The sequence below is a fragment of the Schistocerca cancellata genome, chromosome 1, assembly GCF_023864275.1.
Source record: "Schistocerca cancellata isolate TAMUIC-IGC-003103 chromosome 1, iqSchCanc2.1, whole genome shotgun sequence".
Lineage (NCBI taxonomy): Eukaryota > Metazoa > Arthropoda > Insecta > Orthoptera > Acrididae > Schistocerca > Schistocerca cancellata.
Genome location: NC_064626.1, coordinates 612,761,118 through 612,780,779, shown reverse-complemented (window position 1 = coordinate 612,780,779; position 19,662 = coordinate 612,761,118). Strand labels below are relative to the sequence as shown.

Genomic DNA, 19,662 nt, shown 5'->3' with positions numbered 1-19,662 from the left:
TGTGTACTCATAACAACAGATATTATTTTGGTATTGGCCAGTGGTTAATTCTTCTCCTTATTACATTTCTTGATATCACTAAAAACTAAATTCATAATCCCAAAGTGCATTTAACTGTACTATGATACAATTACTCACGTCTGATTAAAATTATCTTTGCAATGACAGATTAAAATTTTGTATGATTAACTACAAATAAATATTGTCCATCAACAGCATATATCCAAGAAGTCAACAGCTGACAGACACACTAAATGTTTCCTCAGTCATCACTTTTCCCTGTAATGCCATCAAATACAAAACACTTAAATATAAACTAGTCATAACAATCATATTGATGATATGAATTCTGAGTTCGATGATGTACAAGAAGCACCCACAGAAAAATTATTATTTGATTTATTTGGTTTGGTAGCACTAGTGAAGTTGGAGCATCCTGCTGATAATCATTGCTGTAGTGGCACCCCCCCCCCCCCCCCCCACCACACCAATGAACCATGCAATTGGGGGGAAGTTTGCGTGCCTCAGCAATGCAAATAGCTGCACCATAGGTGCAACCCCAGCGGAGGGGTATCTGTTCAAAGGCCAGACAAGCATGTGGTTCCTGTAAAGGGGCAAGTCATGATTGACTGAACTGGCCTTGTAACATCAACAAAAACAGCAGTGCTGTGCTGGTACTGCGAATGGGTGAAAGCAAGGGGAAACTACAGCCATAATTTTCCTGAGGGCATGTACTTTACTGTATGGTTCCATGATGATAGCATTCTCTCAGGTAAAACATTCCAGAGGTAAAATAGTCCCCTATTTGGATCTCTGGGCGGGGACTACTCAGGAGGACATTGTTATCAGGAGAAACAAAACTGGAGTTCTATGGATCGGAACGTGGAATGTCAGATCCCTTAATCGGACAGGTAGGTTAGAAAAATTTGCAAAGGGAAATGGACAGGTTAAAGTGAGATATAGTGAGAATTAGTGAAGTTCAGTGGCAGGAGGAACAAGACTTCTGGTCAGGTGAATACATGTTTATAAATACAAAATCAAATAGGGGTAATGCAGGAGTAGGTTTAATAATGGAGGGGAAAAAAAAAGAAAGAAAGAAAGAAAGGAGCACGGATAAGCTACTAGGAACAGCACAGTGAACACATTGTCACCAAGATAGACATGAAGCCCATGCCTGCCACAGTTGTACAAGACTATATGCCAACAAGCTCTGCAAATGATGATGAGATTAAAGGAATGTATGCTGAACTAAAAGACATTATTCAAATAGTTATGGGAGGTGAAAACTTAATAGTCGCGGGGGACTGGAATTCAAAAGTAGGAAAAGGAAAAGTAGTAGGTGAATATGGGCTGGGGGTAAGGAATGGAAGAGGAAGCCGCTTGATAGAATTTTGCAAAGAGCATAATTTAATCATCGCTAACACTTTGTTTAAGAATCATCAGAGGAGATTGTATATGTGGAAGAGACCTGGAGACATTGGAAGGTTACAGACTGATTATATAATGGTAAGACAGAGATTTAGAAACCAGGTTTTAAATTGTAAGACATTTCCAGGGACATATGTGGACTCTAACTACAATTTATGGGTTATGAACTGTAGATTAAAACTGAAGAAACTGCAGAAAGGTAGAAATTTAAGGAGAAAGGTCCTGGATAAATTGAAAGAGTTAGAGGTTGTAGAGTGTTTCAGAAGGAACATTAGGGAATGATTAACAAGAAAAGTGGAAACGAATACAGTAGAAGAAGAACGGGTAGCTTTGAGAAATGTAATAGTGAAGACAGCAGAGGGTCAAGTAGGTAAAACGATGAGGGCTAGTATAAATCCTTGGGTAACACGAGATACTGAATCTAATTTATGAACATATGAAGCAGGCAAAAAGGAATTCAATTGTCTCAAAAATTAGATCAACAGGAAGTGCAAAACAGCTAAGCAGGAATGGCTAGAGGACAAATGTAAGGATGTAGAAGCATATATCACTACTGGCAAGATAGATGCCACCCACAGAAAATTAAAGAGAACCACCTGTATGAATATCAAGAGCTCAGATGGCAAACCAGTCCTAAGCAAAGAAGGTAAAGCTGAAAGGTGGAAGGAGTTATAGAGGGTCTGTAAAAGGGCAATGTACTCGAGGGCAATATTATGGAAATAGAAGAGGACATAGGTGATGGGAGATATGATGCAGCATGAAGAATCTGACAGAGTACTGAAAGACCTAAGTAGAAACAAGGTCCCGGGAGTACACAACATTTCATTAGAATAACTCATAGCCTTGGGAGAGCCAGCCATGACCAAACTCTTCCGTCTGGTGAGCAAGCTATATGAGACAGGCAAAATACCATCAAACTTCCAGAAGAATATAATAATCCTGATTCCAAAGAAAGCAGGTGCTGACAGGTGTAAAAATTACCAAATTATCAATTTAATAAGTCACAGTTGCAGAATACTAACACGAATTCTTTACAGACGAATGGAAAAACTGGTAGAAGTCGACCTCGGGGAAGATTAGTTTGGATTCTGTAGGAATGTAGCAACACGTGAGGCAATACTGACCCTATGATTTATCTTAGTAGTTGGGTTAAAGAAAGGAAAGCTACATTTATAGCACTTGTAGACTTAAGACAGTTATAGAGTTGAGGGGCACGAAAGTGGAGGAAATAAAAACCTCGAGATTTGTTGATGACATTATAATTCTGTCAGAGACAGCAAAGGACTGGGAAGAACAGCTGAGCATTTATGGTGTGTGTGTGTGTGTGTGTGTGTGTGTGTGTGTGTGTGTGTGTGTGTGTGTGTGTGTGTGTATACACTTAAAGTAGTAAATGAGTTTTATTATTTGGGAAGCAAAATATCTGATAATGGTCGAAGTAGGGAGGATATAAAATGTAGACTGGCAATTGCAAGAATAGCGTTTCTGAATAGGAGAAATTTGTTAACATTGATCATAAATTTAAGTGTCAGGAAGTCTTTTCTTAAAGTATTTGTACAACCTGTATATGATATCCCACAAACGAGGAAACACGTTAGATCATTTGTTCACATAATATATAACAAATGAAACAAGATAAAACCAGAGAGACAAAAATAAATGGTTACTCACTTTCTGTGCACGCAAAGTAACATATTACATTAATAAACTTGACAGTACCAAACAGCGGTAAGGTGTAGCAAAATTGGGGGCAGGTGGGAGGCGGCGGAGGAGGAGGAGATGTTTTGCTTTGTATAGAATCAATGCAGTGGAAAACTGTAGCACCTTACTATAATTTTAAACTGAAATAACAGAAATTTAGAATGGAAGTAAATACATTTGGAACTTTGCTTTTCATGTTACTGATACTGTATGGTCATGGTATTTAAATTGAAGTCACTCTTCCATAATGGATTGTGCGGTCTGTGTTTTCAAAATCTAAACCTCAGCACACAATCTGGTATGCTGTTTTCAGTCACAAAGGAATTTATTTATTGCTTCGCTATAAATTGACTGTGGCTGGTCTATTTGTGTACCAAGATATATAAAAATAACGAGAGTTATGATACTGTGCAATAATTACATAAAACAAAAGTTTGATAAGGAAATGTACAGCCACTGCTCAATTCTCTTACACTTAATTTTAAAAACTCTGAAAATGAAATGGTACTCACTTTGTTGGCAAGTGAAATAATCATAGTTAGCAACAGATGCATAAAAACCTTGGTAGAGAAAACTTTCAGGTTCATCTTTTAAGAGCAACATTCTAAAATACCGTAGATGCTGAAAGCAGCAGCAAAAGACCCAGTGCAGGTGACATAACATTATAAGATGATCTTAACAGGAGAGGGCTCCAAATTAAAGAGTAGCTGTAGTGCAGAAATAAGAACTGAGATCTAAGAGAAACAACAAAGATAAAATTTTAGCAGGAAGTGAAAATCAAGCTGGAAAATTTGAATCGGTAGTTCGGAAAAAGAAAATTCAAAGAAACTGAAAATTAGAAGTACCATAAACAGTTGGAATTTGCAAATTCAGGAAAGCAGTTCCACAGTGAAATAAGTTACTGAACCATGGACATGAATATTACTTCCCATAATCATAGACTCTATAGAGTAGTTTATACCTACAGTTAATTAGAAGAAATTGTTAACATCCCAGGTGCATTCTGTTAATATGACATATTTATAATGTAGTTCCCTGTCATGTGGATTCATAGCTAAGTGTGTGCGTCAGCATAAAAATTTAAAGGTCCAGAGTTCAATCCCCAACTGATTCTGAAATTTATCTATCTTTGTCATATTTTGCTCCTTTCACCTGAAATAACGATTGGTATGTGTGAAAAACGTCATGTTGCACCACAGATCAATGTCAATGTCAAACTGTAGGTTCTCTTATAACTGATTGGATCAGTTTAAAGGTTGAAGGATGGCAAGGAGATACCACCTCTAATAGAAAAGTGCTTAGTAAAGCACTGCAACATTCAAACCAATCTTCAGACTAAGGACAGTTTTTACTGTAGTCCCTTTCTCAAATGCTCTCTTTTTTCTTACATTAATGCTGTCTTATAATACTTATGTATACTGTTCCATCTTCTCCCCAATCCAGTTTCATTCTAACAACTCTTCTAAAATCAGCACAGTATTTGTATTTCTTGCTACTGTCTGCATATCTTTTGCTTTCTATATTTTGTTCTGTCTCAGTTTTTTAGTTCATCAATTACATTTTATTACACTTTTGGTGATAACTGCCAGGCAATAGTTTCATTTCTTGTCATCAACTCTGTCACCTCAGACAAGTACAAAACTCAGGTGTTGTATGAACACACAGCTTTTGCCCCCCCCCCCCCCCCCTTTGTTGTACTGATTTACGTATCAAAAGATTCAAATTTCTGGATAATATGGCTGGTACATATACAGGCAGATATAAATAATTACTGTAGCTCCAACATGTCACTTCCTTACTGCAAGGTAATTAGTATGTCAGACGTACAGTGCACACAAAAAAGATTAGATGGAAAAATTTTATTTATAAATGACTGACCTCTACGTTTACCAGTCTATGGGTATATGAAAAGGAAAAGATAACAACTAGTGCACATAATTATAATGAGTAGTATCACACAAATTGTTAAGGCAAGGTAGGTAGGCTTGTTGTAAAATATTGCAACTTAAAATTGTTAAAACTTGGGCAATGTTTTTCTTGACTCATATAACAATACAACATTAGAATTAAATGGTGATATCATCTAACAGAGCTTACTGATGGGGAAAAAAAGGGGGAGAGGTCTTGTCACAAACTCAGCAAATTCAAACTGTACTGTAACCAACACACACTATTTATGATCATAAGAGGCAGTTTTGATTTCATAATGACAGTTCTGTCTTAGTTAGCTTTGGAACTATTTCATTCTCCTCTAACTCATTTCAAAAATGCTTTTTCAAGTTTTGATAATTACTGAATTTGTGTGCAGATTTCTGCAACCACACAGATGAAGTTCTGATATTACTATTACAATGTAAAGTGTGCATAATAATCCATTTTCCAACCTGATATGTAGTTAGAACTTTTCCATATCCTCCTGCCACAGGAAATATTTAGTGTATGCTAATAATTGTAACAGCTAATAACTTGATAATGTTGAAGAGATTGAAACTTAGATATTTACACCAACACAAATGTAACTAAAAGTTTTCCAATAAAACTGCAGAGTTGTCGTACTAGGTCTTTTTTCCTACCACACTCTAAATACTTCATAACTCGAGCATCGAGCAGCTGCGACAGCTAAGGTTCTGATGGCAACAGTGTTAGTGATGGCATCTAGTATATATGACAAACACAGGAAAACATGCAGAAATAAAGAGGAAGGAGTAACAGGTAACATCAAATATGAAGTAAGTAATATGAAATTTATAATGTTATCTTTGTCCTGACTAGCATAGCAAGTTCAACAGAAAATTAAGTTTTTCTATGCATCAGAAAGATTATTCAAAGAATACTGATTAAATATGCTAATTTGGGCTGAATAGTTGAACACAGATTCACTTAATATTGATATAAAATTTGTTCTATTGGCGATAAAATTACAATCATTCACATTATCACAATAATTTAATTTATACAATGTCTAAAAATAAATATGGAATTTAAAAACTTGTAATACTACATGTTTTACAAGATTCAAAGGGAACATTTTATCAATGGACTAAGTAATAGAGGAATTCTTATTTGTATTGTGTTTTCTTTTACAAGTTACATTTAAACATCAAAACCCTATTACATATTTCCAGGCTTACTCACCATGCTTCCAAAATCTCCAAATTTTACATACACATCCTCAGTAAGACACAGTTCTTTGTGAATTGATATTCAGAATCTTGCCATAAAATTACAATAGTAATGTGAAGCTCATATATTTCAAAGTAAACTTTTGTGTGATTATTTACACAGCTCTTGTAGTTACACAAATAGCCCGTTTAATGGTGACATCCCCTCCACATACTCTGCTTTCAAACTATTATCACGTTACTGCAAATACTTCTTTGCACAGCTATTTAGATTTTATTTTTTACATATATGTACATATGCACATTGATGCACACACTACAATTATTCAATTGTACAAAAGACAACCGATACACTTCCTGTAACATACACAAATACATTAGCATTAAGTGTCCATGTTTTACATTTATAAAACCATTTGCTCTACAACAGCAGTAAAAAAATGTTATGTCCATTCAACACAACAGCACAGTTGAATAGTTTTTGCACTGTTAGCTGCCAAACCTTCAGGTACCGGAATGATCCATTTGTTTCTTGAATGGGACAAAATGGAATATCCACACAAACTGGTTAGGTCAAGTAGAGTAAATGTAGCCTTGCTGTTGTAGGACGAATAACCTTTTCTCAACAGCATCTTTGTCTGTAAGAGATGATAGACTTATTAACAGTTATTTGAGGAAAGGAAGTACCTCACTACAGCCTTATGTTTGATTCTACAGAGCAATGTTAAAGGTTGTTAAGGTTTTTAAAAAAAAAAAAAAAAAAAACAGAAAAGAGAATTGCTCCAACATTACAATACAGTATTAAATAATTAGCAGTAGCTGTTTTCCACATAATTACTTCCTACTTGATGTATATAATGGGGAAAAAGAATTAGCAGTTCCACAATCATCTACTGAAAAGTGAAATGTTGCTGTTATGAAAAGACAAAGAACTTGATATTCTTGGCATGGTTGGTTTGGGGGAGGGGATCGAACAGCGAGGCATTGGTCCCATCGGATTAGGGATGGAAGTTGGCTGTACCCTTTCAAAGGAACCATCCCAGCACATGCCTGAGGCGATTTAGGGAAGTCATGGAAAACCTAAATTAGAATGGCTTGAAGTGGATATGACCCGTCGTCCTCCCGAAACGCGAATCCAGTACACTAGCCACTGCACCACCTTGTTCGGTTTGTTGGCACATTATGAGTACTGTGAGGAAAAGTGATATGCGTTTTGTTCTTGTTCATAGAATTATAGAAGATGCATACTGGAAATATTAATAAAAATACAAATGTTTAGATTGATTAAACTGTTTAGATTGATTTAACTGTGAGCATTTGACAAAAATATTCATAACTATTACACCAACACACATTTCTCTCTTTTGATGGTGTTCAGTAAAGCCCCCACCTTGGGTTCCAGGTTACAAACTCATCATCAAGAACACCAACAATTAATACCACAAAGTTATTACAGCCTAGTGGGGGCACAGTGCCTAGAGAAAACACTGGCCATGTGTATTTTTTTGTGTACAAGTTGTGCGTGTATATTTATTTATTCATCCACGGATCATCTCACATTGATATCGGATTTGTCATCATAACACGGAGAACATAAACAGCTAACACTGTACATACACACAGAATATATAATTAAGTGTATATCCAATTACATTATATTTTCAAGAATATATAAGTATGTTTTCATGAGCACACATGGTGTGTGAGTGTGAGTGAGTGAGTGTGTGTGTGTGTGTGTGTGTGTGTGTGTGTGTGTGAGGGGGGGGGGGGGGCACATATAGCAATAAATGCTAATCCATATCCTTACAATATTCTATCACATTTAAGAATAATGTGTGTGTTCTGTATTATCATTAAGTTGTTGTTAGAATATTAGCTTGTAATATATGTAGAATATCTGTTTTTATGTGTAACAGAACAATAACATCACGTTAACAAGTGTTGCTCTAGATTATGGACTCAATCTGAAATCTATTTTGCAAAAAAACAATGGTCTCTACAAAACAAACCCAAAATGCATTGAAATGAATTCAACCTGTCAGTATAATGGAAATTTCCTTTTCTATCATTATTGGCACAGCTTCAATAATACATTTCCTTTGCAAGGTTCTCCTTTTTATTTGACAGCTCTCTCAATCTCTTCTCTTTTTTTCTTATAATATCTTGAGATTTCAGTTCTAAAAGGCTGAGTTCCATGCTGTCTTTAGTGTTTACGTTCGTCTTCTTCTTCTTCTTCTTCTTGTTCATATCCCATCCCATCACTCTTTTTCGTATGCAGATTTTTCTGCTAGTATTATGTAATCTGCACTATTGACTATAATTTCTAAATTTATATAATTCTTAATTTGTTTAGGCCACTGTTAGACATGACATGCTTTTGTAAATATTTATAAGTCTTTTTTTCCAATTCTACATTATGGTAAATACATATTTTACAACATAATTACTGGTTTGTCATATAGGTAAACATGCCAACAACAGAAAAGAAGAAAACAGAATTCACTATGCCTCAAATCATAAAGAGTGCTTAATAATAATATTATTGTTATTAAACTGGAACTGACACGATGTGATGCCACAATATGTTACAAATATACTTAAAAAACCTCATCATGAAGGAATTATTTGAATGGGCTGGAAATACTGGTACATTCTGTGAGTCCATCTTTATGCACATGGTTGTGGGACCTAAGCTGCTCAGTATAAAATGTTGAATCAAAACACCTTTCACCTGTCTAAATTTCCAATTTTTATTTTATTTTAGCAACCAGTTGCGGCATTTCATCACGCTATCTTCAGGCCTAGATGACATTTAAGAAGAATCCCACATCTGGTCCAGTCAAAATATGGGCCAGCATTCAGTGACTGGTACCTGCAGATTTTTGACACAGCGATCCCTTCAATCATCACTTGCCGACTGTTAGACAAACATTCCAAAACATTTTTTATTTGAAATCGAGAGATGTTACGTACATGCACAGATAAACAAATGACTACAGTTTCAGAAAAAATGGATGATTTATTCAAGAGAAAGAGCTTCACAAATTGAATAAGTCAACAATGCAATAGTCCACGTGTGGCCTTTGTGCAAGCAATTGTTTGATTTGGCATTGATAGAGTAGTTGGACGTCTTGCTGAGGGATATCGTGCCAAATTCTGTCCAATTGACTTGTTAGATTGTCAAAATTCCAAACTGGTTGGAGAACCCCACCAATAATGCTCCAAATGTTCTTAATTGGGGAGAGATTCAGCAACTTTTCTGGGTAAGGAACAGTTTGGCAAGCACGAAGAAAAGCATTAGAAACTCTTCTCATGTGTGGGTGGGTATTATCTTGCTGAAATGTAAGCCCACGAAGGCTTGCCATGAATGGCAACAAAACGGGTGTCGACAAATTGCTGTGCTGTAAGGGTGCTGTGGATGACAAGCAAAGAGGTCCTGGCAGCCCAGATATCAGGCAATGTGCTGGCGACAATCAGGTTGGTATACCACAGCTGTCTGAAGCGTCTCCAGACAGTTCTTTGGCCTGTAATCACATTGACTGGAGTAGAACTGTCTTCATTGATTAGCCCACTTCAAATGAGCCTCCATTACCAGCTAAGCCATGTCTGGAGACTCTCTGGCCAGCAGTTGGATACAATCCAACAGGCTCCAGAAATTTAAATTACTTCCTTGGTAATAAGACAATGGGTTAGATAAAAAATATTCTTGAAGATGTCGATGGTTTATAACCCCCCCCCCCCCCCCATGGCAACATAGTTATTCCATAAGTTGTTACAGCAAATACGAATGAATTTATCAGTCAGAAAAATTACTATAAATAGAAACTACTTACACTTTGTTAATAAAGCTCTATCTTGTTGGTGGCTCACTTGTTGTGAAAGGCTATGCAGTAAGATCTGAGCCGTCTGGTAACGCTGAAAGCATTCTTCAGGCTGACCGAAAAGCTCATCAAGCGCTGCTGACTGGCACTGAATCATGAAAACATCCATATTCTATCAACAAAACGGCTGTATGTGTGTGAAGGAACAAATTACAGATAGGGAGTTATGCCATCACAATATTAAAATTATGTCATTAATACATTTGATTTAAGCATAAAATATAATAATAAAGTCACAAATGAAGCCTAAAAATTACTGGAAAAAAATGATGCTCAAATAATAACGAAGATGACACTACTGTAATTTCCATAAAAGTTGTAACAGCTGTCACTGGAGAGATACTTGCAAGTTGTTGTTGTTGTTGTTGTTGTTGTTGTCTTCAGTCCAGAGACTTGATTTGATGCAGCTCTCCATGCTACTCTATCCAGTGCAACTTGCAAGTTAGCTCACCCTAATAGTTCATAATAATCGAGTGTGGTCTTCATAAGGAAATGAAAGTAAAAATGTATTGTTAAAAAAAGTTTAGATTTTTTTTTTGCATACTTTTCACAGTGAGAAGGTACAGACATGTAATACAGCAACATGTCTTGCAAGTTTGATAAGCTCGCATTTGCCACCAAGTTTCCAGCACTCTGGCCAACCCCCCCCCCCCCCCCCCCCCCCTCCAGATCTGTAAGCTTTGCAACAATGATCGAGATCCTCAAGAAGGTTTTTCTGAGTGAAAAGCATGTTTTTCTGAGTGAAAAGCATTTTTTTTTATATTATAGGAAGTTAACTGTAGTAGCTGCAATGTAATCTTTATTTACTTGTGTATGGATATTTCTGCACAGTAAGCTTGCCTGTTTCGGTTTACAATGCCCTTTCAAAAGCATCAATGGGTGTTGTGAATAGTGCATCTTATTTACTCCTTACTTCTGATCAAAAACATTATTTTTACTTACATCTTGGTGGAGTTGACAATCATATGGCATTCAGGGGCCAACTGTTAGCTGTCTGTTATGAAACAATACAGAGTGTCTCAAAAAGAATTACCCGATTTAAAAAAAAAAAAAATAACTATACAACTATTACGTTATTTAAGATATGTATGTGAACAACATAGAGTTGGAAAGATCAACCTCTCAAGTTTTACACGGTTCCCACTAGGTAGCAGCAGTGTGCAACCACTTCAGTTCTAGTAAAAATTGTGTCAGGACAACAGTAAGAATTTTGTGTTCTAGATTTTGCACAGTGTGGGTCAGTAATAACTATTCAGCATGACTTTTGTACTAGGCATGGTGTGAATCCTCCTATAGCACAGAGCATTAGATGAAAGCATGAACAATTCCAAGAAACAGGTTGTGTGTGTAAACGCAAATCACCAGGTTGTCCCCATGTGTCTGACACAGACGTCAAATGCATTTGCCAAAGTTACACAAGGAGTCCACAGAAATCTGGAAAGATGAAACATCAATGTGAGAATATGGGGTACAGAACAATCACATGAAGTTGTACAGTTTCATGGGAAAAGGAGTATGGTCCACTTCTCTTTGCTGAGAACACTGTTACAGGAAGCATAGACAGTATCTCGATATGCTTGAGAACTTTCTTTTCCCACAGTTGGAGACTGATTCAAACGGCTTCATTTACTAACAGGACGGGGGCCGCGACATTGGCATCTGGAAGTGCGGGAATTTTTAAATCAAAGGATTATTGAAAAATGGATTGGTCACACTGAACCAAATGATTCAGCCTTACATTATTGGCCTCCAAGATCACTGGACCTCACTGTATGTAATTATTCTGTGGGGGGGGGGGGGGGGGGGGGGTTTATAAAAGATTCTGTTTATGTGCCTCCATTACCAACAACAATGAACGAACTAAGACTTCGCATAACAGCAGCTGTGGAAGCTGTAACTCAAGACAGACTCACTGCAGTGTGGGAACAATTTGAATACTGCATAGACATATACCAAGCATCTCAAGGGGGCAACTGAACACCTATGAAAAGGTGTGAAAGAAATCTTTTTGAATTTCCCATTCATCAAAAAACAAAATTCATTGTATATGTTGATCAGTTTCAGAAATAAAGACATGCCAAATCAGATGATTCTTTTTGATACACCTTGTATTATAACAATCGTAGTTTTTATGGCTCTAAGCACTACGGGAATTAACATCTGAGGTCATCAGTCCCCTAGACTTAGAACTACTTAAACCTAACTTACATAAGAACATCACACACATCCATGCCCTAGGCAGGATTTGAACCTGTGACTGTAGCAGCAGCGCAGTTCCAGACTGAAGCGCCTAGAACCGCTCGGCCACAGTGGCCGGCTGTAGTTTTTATAACACAAATTTCTTCATGATTATTGTTGGACAGCTATTTGACAGCTGGGTTCTTTAGATGCTGTATGTTTACAGATTTTTTTGTCTTCGTGAGTCGGGGATGATGTGTTTGTTGCATAAATATGATCCGGTTAAAAATTTTTGTTTGTATGTTATCTATGATTTCATATGTTTATTCTTTCTCATGGTTGAAAATTTGAATAAAGTTTTCTAAGCCAGGCTTCTGTTTTAGGTCAGCCTGGGAAATTTTCCGTGTGTGTGTGTGTGTGTGTGTGTGTGTGTGTGTGTGTGTGTGTGTGTGTGTGTGTAACTCTAATTCTTCCAAAATATTCACAGTACGACTAAGATAATCTGTAAGCAATAACAATAAAATTAAAAAATTAAAACAAAACATAAAAAATAAAATAAACAGTAATAATAAATAATCTGTGAATAATAACAGCAAATTTGTAAACATATGGCACTTAAAGAACCCAACTGTCAAATAGCTGTCAAACAATTATCACGAAAAATATTTTATTATAAAAACTACATAATTATAATAATATTATTTCATAAAAGACAGCTCACAGTTGACCCCTGCCATATGATTGTCAACTCCATCTAAGTAAATATGTAATTTACAAAAATAACTTTACTGATCATAATTATGACACAAATAAGATCCGCTATTTACAACACCGACAGGTGCACTTGAAAATTGCACTGCAAGCCAAAACAGGCAAGCTTTTTGCGCAGAAATCTCCAAATACAAGCAAATAAAGATTACATTGCAGCTGCTGGAAATACACTCCTGGAAATTGAAATAAGAACACCGTGAATTCATTGTCCCAGGAAGGGGAAACTTTACTGACACATTCCTGGGGTCAGATACATCACATGATCACACTGACAGAACCACAGGCACATAGACACAGGCAACAGAGCATGCACAATGTCGGCACTAGTACAGTGTATATCCACCTTTCGCAGCAATGCAGGCTGCTATTCTCCCATGGAGACGATCGTAGAGATGCTGGATGTAGTCCTGTGGAACGGCTTGCCATGCCATTTCCACCTGGCGCCTCAGTTGGACCAGCGTTCGTGCTGGACGTGCAGAACGCATGAGACGACGCTTCATCCAGTCCCAAACATGCTCAATGGGGGACAGATCCGGAGATCTTGCTGGCCAGGGTAGTTGACTTACACCTTCTAGAGCACGTTGGGTGGCACCGGATACATGCGGACGTGCATTGTCCTGTTGGAACAGCAAGTTCCCTTGCCGGCCTAGGAATGGTAGAACGATGGGTTCGATGACGGTTTGGATGTACCGTGCACTATTCAGTGTCCCCTCAACGATCACCAGTGGTGTACGGCCAGTGTAGGAGATCGCTCCCCACACCATGATGCCGGGTGCTGGCCCTGTGTGCCTCGGTCGTATGCAGTCCTGATTGTGGCGCTCACCTGCACGGTGCCAAACACGCATACGACCATCATTGGCACCAAGGCAGAAGCGACTCTCATCGCTGAAGACGACATATCTCCATTCGTCCCTCCATTCACGCCTGTCGCGACACCACTGGAGGCGGGCTGCACGATGTTGGGGCGTGAGCGGAAGACGGCCTAACGGTGTGCAGGACCGTAGCCCAGCTTCATGGAGACGGCTGCAAATGGTCCTCGCCGATACCCCAGGAGCAACAGTGTCCCTAATTTGCTGGGAAGTGGCGGTGCGGTCCCCTACGGCACTGCGTAGGATCCTACGGTCTTGGCGTGCATCCGTGCGTCGCTGCGGTCCGGTCCCAGGTCGACGGGCACGTGCACCTTCCGCCGACCACTGGCGACAACATCGATGTACTGTGGAGACCTCACGCCCCACGCGTTGAGCAATTCGGCGGTACGTCCACCCGGCCTCCCGCATGCCCACTATACGCCCTCGCTCAAAGTCCGTCAACTGCACATACGGTTCACGTCCACGCTGTCGCGGCATGCTACCAGTGTTAAAGACTGCGATGGAGCTCCGTATGCCACGGCAAACTGGCTGACGCTGACGGCGGCGGTGCACAAATGCTGCGCAGCTAGCGCCATTCGACGGCCAACACCGCGGTTCCTGGTGTGTCCGCTGTGCCGTGCGTGTGATCATTGCTTGTACAGCCCTCTCGCAGTGTCCGGAGCAAGTATGGTGGGTCTGACACACCGGTGTCAATGTGTTCTTTTTTCCATCTCCAGGAGTGTACCTTCTTATAAAATGTAATATTTCAACTTAGTTCATGCTGCAGGCCTTACTGATAAAAAACTGTTTTATGATATTAGTGTTTAGGACTTTGGCCTGATAAGATTTGTTCAAGCTACCAACAGTGGTATGTAATTCTCTTCTCTCAAGTGGCTTGATTTTTTTACATTCACATACACCTAAACCTTCCAAAGCAGGAGACCTTCTGTGAAGTTTGGAAAGTAGGAGACGAGGTACTGACGGAAGTAAAGCTGTGAGGACGGGGTGTGAGTCATGCTTGGGTAGCTCAGTTGGTAGAGCATTTGCCCACGAAAGGCAAAGGTCCTCAGTTCGAGTCTCGGTCCGACACACAGTTTTAATCTGCCAAGAAGTTTCATATTAGCACACACTCCGCTGCAGAGTGAAAATCTCATTCTGGCTTCCAAGTATAGATTAGCTTTTCAAGTTGCTGTTCTGTTCCCAAAACCGTCATTCTTTCTGACCTGGTTGCCCTTTCTTCAGCAATTATAGTGTACTGTTTTCATTTACATGTTCTTAGGTTAAATCTCATTTCTGTTTCCCAGAATCAACTTTCTCTGTTTTCAATTTGTTGCATTGTTATACTTAACTCTTGTAAATCCAGTTATTTTTAGTTTAATTTTTTCAAAAACAGTTGAATAGTTGTTTCACTAGTTTTGTTTCTGGGAATTTTGATATACGGCAGAAAAAGACAATCCTCCTTTTTTGTGCTGTATCTATTACTGACTCACTTTGCCAATTACCACTTTGTTACACAGAAACCTCTGCTGTCTATCAGGTGTTTTTGTTAATTATCGTTTTGACGATTCTTCTGTCTTGATTCTGTAGTTTTTTTGATTTGGGGATCAACTTGTTTTGATTGTGTACATTGCCTCAGATTTAACGACAGAGTAGTAGTATTTGAATACGATTTTCACTAATAAATTGCTCTTTTTATAGGCTGGCCAAATGTATCATTGTGCTTGTTTCAGTTTAGTTGTCCTGCTTCCTACTGTATATTTCTCACTGATTTCACAAAGATATTTGTACTTACTTGTGGAAGAGATTTGGTACACTGTAAAATTCAAACTGATTATATAATAGTAAGATAGAGATTTCGAAAACAGATTTTAAACTGCAAGACATTGCTGAAGGCAGGCATGGACAGTGACTGTAATTTACTGGTCAGGAACCACAGATTAAAACTAAATAAATTGCAAAAAGGTACAAAATGAAGGAGATGGGACATGGAGAAATTGTAGGAAACAGTGGTTGTTGAGAATTTCAGAGGGAACATTTGATAACTTTGGATGAAACAGTGGGAAATAGTACAACAGATGACAAATTGGTAGCTTTGAAAGATGAAATAGTAAAGGCAGCAGAGGATCACTTAGATACAAAGAAAAGATCTAGTTGAAATCCCTGGATAACACAGGAGATATTGAATTTAACCGGCTTTTGTAGGCCAGTTTGAGGTTACTTCCCTATTTGAAAGACTATTAGTGTCCTGCATCAAACTGTTCATCTCTACTTCCTCTACACCACTATGATAAATTATACAACACAAATATTGTTTGCATATGTATAGTAGGTAGGTACGTAATATGGAAGGGGAAGACGAAGAAGATGAAGATGAGATGGGGGATGTGATACTGCAAGAAAAATTTGCAAAGCACTGAAAAATCTAAGTGAAAAGAAGGCCACTAGAGTAAAAGATATTCTCTCAGAATTATTGGGATCCTTAGGATAAAATTATTCCACCAAGTGTGCAAGATTTACGTGGCAAGCAAAATACCTTCAGACCTAAGGAAGAATGTAATAATTCCATTTACAAAGAATGCAGGTACTAACAGGTGGGAGTATTACTGAATCAAGAGTTTAATAAGTCATTGTTGCAAAATACTGGCACAAATTATCTACAGAAGAACAGGAAAACTGATAGAAGCCAACCTTGTTGAAGGTCAGTTTGGTCTCTGGAGAAATGTCAGAACACTTAACACAACACTGATTCTATGACTTATCGTAGAAGATGGGTTGAAGGAAGGTAAACTTACAAGTATACGAGGTGCGACAATAAAGTAATGAGACTGATTTTCTTTGCAAGATGTGGTAACCCTGCAGGCTTGCGTAGGCACAATATCTTTGACCTTGGTCTATAAGCTGCTTCTAGTCCAAGCGCCACATCGATGCAACTGCTCAGTCATGAGTTTGCTGTAATAAGTTAACACGTGTTTGTGTCTCTTGTCACGGACATGGAACCGCATAATATTGCGCAACAGTTTGTCATTTCTTTATGCATTAAATTGGGTGAAAATGCGATGACAACTTACGGTAAGCTTCAGAAGGCCTTTGGAGATGAGTTTATGTCAAGAGCTCAAGTTTTTCGTTGGCATAAAATGTTTAGTGAACGTAGAACGAATGTTGAAGACCGCAGTGGACGACCATCTACCTCACGGACGGATGTCACTTTGCCAGGGTGCGTGAACTTGTATGATCTGATCGAAGATTATCTGTGAAATTGATTGCAGAAAAACTGAACATCAATCGAAAAACGGTTCGTCTAATTGTAACTGAAGATCTTGGTATGAGAAAGATTTGTGCAAAAATCTCACACCACAACAGCGAGAAACACGGAAAAATGTGACAGCCGATCTGTTAGAGCAAACAGAAATCAATCCAGAATTGTTAAGCCATGTAGTCACTGGTGATGAAAGTTGGTTTTTCAGAACGATCCAGACACAAAACGCCGAAGTTCACATTGGTGCTCAAAGGGATCACCCAGGCCAAAAAAAGCTCGCATGTCAAAGTCAAAAGTGAAATGCATGCTTGTGTGCTTCTTTGATTCCAAAGGAATTGTTCATAAAGAGTGGGTGCCTCCTGGACGAACAGTTAACCAATATTACTACAAAGAAAATTTAGAAAGACTTCCTAAAAAGAGTTCTTCGTGTCTGTGCCAACATTGCTGATAATTGGATTCTGCATCACGATAATGTGCCATCCCATACTGCTCTGTCAGTACAGCAATTTTTAACCTCAAAACAAATTTCAGTACTACCACAGCCACCTTATTTACCAGATATCGCTCCGTGCGACTTTTTTTTATTTCCAAGAGTCAAAATGGCGATCAAGGGACACCATTTTCAAACAACACAAGATGTTCAAAAAGCTGTGACGAGTGTCTTGGAGGATATTACAGAAGATCAGTTCCAGAAATGTTACCATCAATGGAAGAAGCACTGGAAAAAGTGTGTGCAATCAGAAGGGAACTACTTTGAAGGAGACAACACTAAACTTGACTAAAATGGCAGGCAACATTTCTTTTCACATCAGTCTCATTACTTTATTGTTGCACCTCGTAGCTTTACAGAGCATCTTTGACAATATTGACTGGACAACATTCTTTGACATTTTGAGGGCAACAGAGGTAAAATAAAGGAAGTGAAAGATTATTTACCAATTGTACAGGACTTGACTGAAATTACAAGAGTGGAAGGACATGAAAGGAAATCCACAGCTGAGAAGGGAGTCTCAAGGGGGTTGTAGCCTAGCCTTAATGTTATACAATCAGTAATCTGTGAAGGAAACATAGGAGATATTTGGAAAGAGAAATAAAGTTCAAGTAGAAGAAATAAGAACTTGGAGATGCACAACTGATATTGTAATTCTGTGAGGAATGGCAGAGGAACTGAAACAGCAGTTGAACGGAACAGATAATGTCTTGAAAATGAGCTATGAGATGAACATCAAGTGAAACAAGGGTAATGATATGTAGTCGAATTAAAACAGCTGATGGTGAGACATTTATATTAGGCAATGAGAGAATAATAGTAGTAGATTAGTTTTGCTGTTTGGATGGCAAAACAGCTGATATGGCAAAGCAAAGAATATACAAAATGGAGAATGGAATAGCACAAAAAGCATTTTACGAAAAAGAGGAAGAGAACTGAAGCTTTTGAAATGTGATGCTATAGAAGACTGCAAAATGAAGGAATTGTCAATTATGGAAGTGTTTGTTGGGGTGTGGTGTAAAAATTGTAGAAGGAAACCAAGGCTTGAATATAGTAAGCAGGTTCAAACACATGTAGATTGTCGAAGTTATGCAGAGATGAAGAGGCTTGCACAGGGCACAGTAGCACAGAGCTGCATCAAACCCAGTCTTTGGACTGAAGACTACCAACACTAAGCAGCAGCAACAACAACAACAACTATTTTTTTGTTATTGTTCAGTTGAAGAGCTGATGTTCTAACACTGAAGGTTGGTATCATTTTCATTTTTCAAATAAACTTCGGAAACCAAGCTGATGTTCTAACACTGAAGATTGGCATCATTTTCATTTTTCAAATGAACTTCGGAAACCAAGTTTTCCTCCTATTTTTCAAATACTTCAATTTCAAGTTTACTTTCTTTCACATTATTTGCAAGTAGTGCACGATCATCAGGGAATGTTAGGCAACCAAGTTTGGTATTTTTGTCAATCTTGATGTCTGGTTTGCATTTCTTATACCACTCATGCATTACTTTCTCCACTGTGCAGTTAAACAGTAATGGTAAATGTCCACTGAATGGGTCAGACACTTACTACTAAATTAAATTTTGGATCCGATATCCAAAATGGTGATTCAGATGATGTTTATGAGTCTTTGGGGTAGACCAAATTCTTTACGGATTTACAGTATGAATATTGTCGTACTCTGTTTTTGAAGTAAACGAAAGTAATGACTAGAATTTTGTAAAACTCTTTGATGTTTCATGATCCACTTAAGAATGAAAATTTGATTGTGACAGCTTCTTCTTAGTCGAAATACTCCTTGATGTTCTCCAAGTTCTCAGTCAAGCTATTCCTGAATTCTCATGTATATAATACTAGATAAAATCAAATAATAGAAACTCCAGTTAGGAATATCAACAATGTAGGAAAAGATAATGTGCGCTCTCTCTCTCTCTCTCTCTCTCTCTCTCTCTCTCTCTCTCTCTCACACACACACACACACACACAC

At 38.1% G+C, this 19,662-nt stretch overlaps 1 protein-coding gene across 1 annotated transcript in view; it reads right to left on the bottom strand.

Moving 5' to 3' along the window:
* Positions 1–468: 468 nt before the first annotated feature.
* The window catches only part of LOC126182811 (serine/threonine-protein kinase unc-51), a 186,347-nt gene continuing 167,153 nt past the window's right edge, over positions 469–19,662 (bottom strand). The window contains exons 20-21 of the mRNA XM_049924881.1: positions 10,082–10,217; positions 469–6,886 (exon numbers count right to left, since the gene is read on the bottom strand). Coding sequence (XP_049780838.1) covers positions 6,822–6,886; positions 10,082–10,217 — 201 coding nt within the window. The 3' untranslated portion in view covers positions 469–6,821. The remainder of the gene's footprint in view (positions 6,887–10,081; positions 10,218–19,662) is intronic.